The sequence below is a fragment of the Oryzias latipes genome, chromosome 23, assembly GCF_053564925.1.
Source record: "Oryzias latipes strain Hd-rR chromosome 23, Olatipes_Hd-rR_3.1".
Lineage (NCBI taxonomy): Eukaryota > Metazoa > Chordata > Actinopteri > Beloniformes > Adrianichthyidae > Oryzias > Oryzias latipes.
This window is the reverse complement of record NC_136259.1, coordinates 25072719-25078082: the sequence shown is the minus strand read 5'-3', so window position 1 is coordinate 25078082 and position 5364 is coordinate 25072719. Positions and strand designations below refer to the sequence as shown.

The window sequence follows — 5364 nt, the reverse complement described above, 5'->3', positions numbered from 1 at the left end:
ATCTTTGCATTTTTTTCTGAACGACTTCATTGTTTTCTTAAAGAGTTTTAACATTTTAATCCTAAATGCTTAAACCCAAACTAATGCAGGCGTGTCAGTTAATAAGGTTTTTTCAGATTTTATTGTTAATTTCAAGAATTCATTTTTGTAAGTAATGACACACTGACTGTCCAATCAGGGATTTGAACCTTCAACCAACCCACTAAAAATCCCACCGGCCCCCCTTTAAAGATGCTCTGACTCACTGCGCGTCAATCACGCGCCAGCTACGCCTCGCGCGCGGACACACCCATCGGTCCATATTCGGTACCAGGTGCACGCGCGGAAAGCTGCTGCGCCGTCCACGCGCAGTGCGTGAAAAGGTGAAGGCGGGGTGAAGCCAATATCAGACATTTAACCAAAAGCGCGCGCACGTGCGATGCTGCATGTTGGGTCCGGTCGCGCGAGTGTCTACCTAGTGGGCGTGTCCGGTTCTCCTCATCTGCGCACGCGGGTGCATCCAGCCAAGCTGACGGAGACAATTTTTTTTTCTCATGGTGAAGGTCCACGCGGCTACTCCCGTGGAAGCGCGCGATTTCTTCCCCCTCCTCCTCGCGGGGTCACAGCTGTGCGGCACTGGATGGATCTGACGAGCACGTGCGCGGGTGAAGAGTCGGGCGGCGCACGCGGAGGGAAATAAAATACTTTTTTTTTAAATACATTTTTCGGTTTTTTTTTCCACCGGAACCAGCCCCCCTCCCTCCTCCTCCACGCGACATGTCAAACTTAAATAAGAGCAAGAAGGACAAAGAAATTCTCGCGGAATACGAGAGTCAAGTCAAAGGTGAGCAGGTCCTTGCACGCGCGCCTTCCGCTCTCACCTCACCTGTCCCCTGCATGTTCAGCGCTCGTGCAGCTCCGTTCAGACCCGAGCTGACAGCCCGACGGGAGGCGTCAGGATCTGAGGGTTCATCCTGAGTGCTGCATGGCGCCTCAGGGAGGAGGAGGAGGAGATGAGGAGCGGTGTCTGCAGAGCTTCACCTGCCTGACATCTGTGTTTGTGGGTTTTTTTGGGTGGTGGTAGTGGTGTGAGGGGGGGTCCAAGCATGCTTTGGTGTTCAGGTAAGGTCCTAATCTCAGGGATCATCTCCATCCTCCTCTAGTATCCATGGTTACCAGCATCCCTGCTGGACCGAGATGTAGGATGACCTTTCATGCAAACCCTTCTGCTCATTGTTTGAGGCTGAAGGATGATGGTCCACACCGGGCTATGGGGGGGCCGGGCCAGGGGGGGTGAGTGGTCTGACCTTTAGCTTGTTCAGACACCTGAGCTTGTAAACACTCGGCAGCATCCCTGCTCCTCATGACTCCTCCGCTTCTCCTCAGCTTCCAGCACAATGACTGGACTGAGTGATGGGCTTCAGTGGGGGGGGCAGCGGGGCCGCGGCTGCTGTTTGTGTGGCCCTTCCTCTGGTGCCATGCCACCACATTTTAAGGGATGCCCGACCGCTCCTCCCCCTCTGGCCGGCCTCTCCGGCCTCCTCCTGCTCGGAGCCAAACCTATAGATCCTCGGTTGTAACTATGTGCCTTCCAAGTCTGCCTCCCTGCTCCGGCTCCTGATTGGTCGGTGCAGAAGGTGGTGTGTAATGTATACACTGGAGGTGGCTCCCTCACAGGGGAGGCGGGCTCTGCTGGAGGAGGTGGGGCTGATGGAAAGGTGGTGGTGGTGGTGGGGGGGTGATTATGCACACTGCTGACAATACATATTTGTGCGACAGTTAATGCCTCGTCTTGAATTGCGCTGCGATGCCAGACCGTCGCCGTGCCAACGTGTGACACCTCTTTCGTGTAGATGAAGGAGAGGAGGACGGTTTGATGGGAAAATGCAAATGAAAGGGAGCCAAAGAAAAGTGGCTCCGCAGGAGAGGAGGCGCGCCTCCCTCTGCATGCGGCCGCTGCAGCTTTTGTGTTCCTTCTCCTCCTGCCTGCGTCTGCATGCAGGTGATCTGCGACTCCTGCACACCTGCAGGCAGGCAGGCAGGAAGACCATGAAGTGACCTCAGCGTGATGCTCGTCCTTGAACCGCGTCATCTTCATCACACCGGCGTGAGTCGGGAAGTTTACTGAAGGATCTTCCTCAGATGTTCTGTTCTTTGTGTAAACTTCATCCAGGTAGTGGACGGTCTGATAGAACCAGAACCATTGGGTCTCCCTGAATGAGAGGAGATGCTGGTTGTTCCTTCAAAGTTCTTCTAAGGTCTCAGCTTGGTTTGGGGTTGAAATCCAACCACTCCCCATGACATGAAGGTTTCAGATACAGGATATTTCCTGGTTGGCTTTATTTCAGAAACGAGGACGAGGTCCTCCTTCATGCATAAAAGCACATAAAAGCAAAGAAGGATTTTCTTCTCTAGAATCGTTTCCGTCATTTAAAAAGCAGAGCAGCACCACACCATCACACTACCACCACAGTTCTTCTCTGTGTTCTTGATCCTCAGCAGTGTCTTCCTCCTTGAATTTCACAGATCCATGTCCAAAAGTCTCTTCCTGACCCTCTCTCCATCTACTTCTGCTTCTTGGACTCATTTTGGTTCCTTACTCATGAGAACATTCTTCTCTCTTGCTGGTTTCCTCCATGTTTGGAGGATGGATCTCACTGTGGATCTCTAGAATCCCAAAGCTGCAGAAAACTCTTTAGGCTGAAACTCGTCAGTGTTTCTCACCGGCTCTTTAACTTCTTTATGTTTTTTTTTTGGGACCTTTAAGCTTCTGTTGAAGGAATCTCTTAACTCTGAGACACTTGGTCTTCATTCCAGAAGATTCTGGAGTCCAATGTGAAGCTCACTGAAAGTCCTGCAGCAGAAAAACCTCCAAAAGTTGAAGGAATTTTTCTGCTGCAGTGGTTCATTAAAATCCCCAAATTGTCAAAAGCTTCACCGCGGTGTAGAGAAAGGAACCCATCATCCAATGTGAGAAATGTTGCAGTGAAAACTAGATTCCCATCTACTCTAGACAACATTGTAGCTTCAGAAACTGTGACTTAATGGAGCTGTAGACCACGTGTGGTCAGAAATAGTCAAAAACAAACGCATGTTCTCAGCTCTAAATCCAAGGTTCATTTAGAAATTTTCTGCATTTAGTTCTCTCTCTCTATTTTGTAGGCTCTAATAAAGCAACAAATGTTTTTGGGTTTGCATCTAAACAAAGCTAAGCTTTCTTTTTAGGTAGTGGTGGAATGTCCTCCTTCAAAATAAAAGCAGATATGTGCACTCAATGCAGCACCTAATCAGAGATCCTGTTTGAATGAAGGAGAACGTCAGCGTTTAAACAGGAAAAGTTCTGGTTTAATACACGTGAAAGCTCTTTGGAGATCTCAGATCTTGTTATCTCATCTGCGTTTTTCCTACACGTCAGTGTTTTTGCCTCACCGACTGCAGCTCGTCAGATCAAAGAGGCTCGTCGTTCGGGTGTCATGAGGACACCGAAGGAGGTTTCTGAGACGAGGCGTCTCAGAGATCAAAACAGCAGAACGCGGCGGATGTCCTCTTTTCGCTTTCAGCTGACTGTTACACGAGCAGCAGCCTTCATTGATATAATCTCGCCTCCTCGATGGAGGAATCCTCCACCTGCTTAGCAAAGCAAACCTTTGTTTTTAGTCAGGAAGATGACATGACTGTCTGCAGGCCTGCTCTTCTTCATTTATACTCTAAATAAATCACAGAAGAACGAACGCTTTTGGTTTGTGGAATAATGCAAAGTTTGTTTTTCTCTAAAATCCAACTACGGTATTTAGACTCACAAAAACACAAGACGATGCAAATATCGTCAGTTTCATGTTCAGTCAACTCTGATCACTTCAGCAACTGTATTTTCTGCACTCTAATGCCACATTCACTGCGCGTTTCAAAGACCGTTTCCAATGAAAAGTCAATGAAAACATGCGTATGTGCGCATTTCGGGCTTCTGCGATCAAAACTGTCATGTTCACGTGTCGCTAAGCAGGTTTTTATGTCCGTTTTTGGGCTTTAAATACAAAACCATAGAAGACAAATCAAAAGTTAAACCATTTAAACTTTGACCATTTAGGGACTCGGGATTGGTTGTGACATAAGGGGAGCATCCTTTTCATAACAAAAAAGTAGCAAGTATTTAAAAACAGGTGCTCAATGAACGCCCGTTTATATGTAGCCGACGCGACCGGAATCAAAAACGTGCGTAGCGACGCGTGAATGCGAGCATTCTGGACGCGGAAGCCCACAATTCTTGTCTACGCATGTTTGCTTTGACTTTTCATTGAAATTGGCCGCTTGACGGCAAGTCGATGCAGCCGGTGTGTACACCTTGTCTGCTAAACACGCATTCAAGAACGCCCGTTTAGCACGTCCTCGGTGTCTACGTAGCTTTAAAGGATTGTCACTTGTAGAATCTCAGCTTTTAAATTCTTAAATTCTTTGGTTTGCTTCACATTTCTGCTTTTGTTAAGTCATGTTATATAACATGTTAGCTGCTATTGAATTATTGTCGTTATTGAAGCTTATGGGACCCCCCTGGAGGTTGGAGTTGGAAGTACAGTGTACCTCAGCCCCTTTAAGAGGCTGCAGTTCTTTGTGATCGCTGAATCTCAAAAAGACTGATTAAGCAGTAGATTTTTGAAAAAGTGTGAAAAGTTCCAGCATTTTTCCCCTTTGGTCATACTTCTGGAAAGGTTTGGTATTAAACGTGACCCCAAAAGCGGGTTAGGAAGATGGATGGAGGATTGGTATCTTTCCATTCAACACAGAATGAAAGTATCTGATAGTGATGATCTCTCCACACAGAGATTCTGTTTGATAAACCCTTAAACACTTTAGACCAGGGTTTGGTAACTCCAGGCCTCGAGGGCTGGTGTGTCTGCATGATTTCCAGATATCCAAGCCCCCGCCTCATGACTGATCACCTGGTTCAGGTGTGTCCAGCAGGTTCTAATTGCTGGACACACCTGAACCAGGTGATCAAGGTCTGGAGCCCTGCTTTAGACTTAAATGTGACTCAAAAAAATCCTAACAACTAAGTTTTAGTTTTGTCTAAATTTGCTAACATTGAGTCTTATTTCTGTGTACGGCGCCACCATGTGGACCCACGAGTGTCAGTACGTGTAAACCTGATGATGATTAGATTAATAATAAATACAGTTTTGTAAACATGGAACAGCTGTTTCCTCCGTAAATTTGAACTTTTCGAACAAAACAGTGAAAGTTTGAACTGATGTAACGTCAGACAAACATCTTGTCACTCAAACACCAAACCGATAAGCTCCGCCTCCTCCGCATTTTCCTGCAGGAGCGTGCAGCACTGGGGCTCTGCAAAGCTCCCATTCATCTCAATGAAAGTGTTGCAGTCCAACA

General features: G+C 47.4%; 1 protein-coding gene across 3 annotated transcripts in view; it reads left to right on the top strand.

Annotated features, from left to right (window-relative positions):
- Window positions 1–342: 342 nt before the first annotated feature.
- Window positions 343–5364, top strand: part of LOC101169160 (SLIT-ROBO Rho GTPase-activating protein 1) — a 33882-nt gene continuing 28860 nt past the window's right edge. For 2 of the 3 annotated variants that reach the window (XM_020714086.3, XM_020714085.3), the window contains exon 1: window positions 410–823. In XM_020714086.3, the coding sequence (XP_020569745.1) occupies window positions 757–823 (67 nt within the window). In that variant the 5' untranslated portion in view covers window positions 410–756. Of the gene's footprint in view, window positions 363–409; window positions 824–5364 lie in introns of those variants that run through there. The other variant, XM_078942031.1, reaches the window with a different exon arrangement.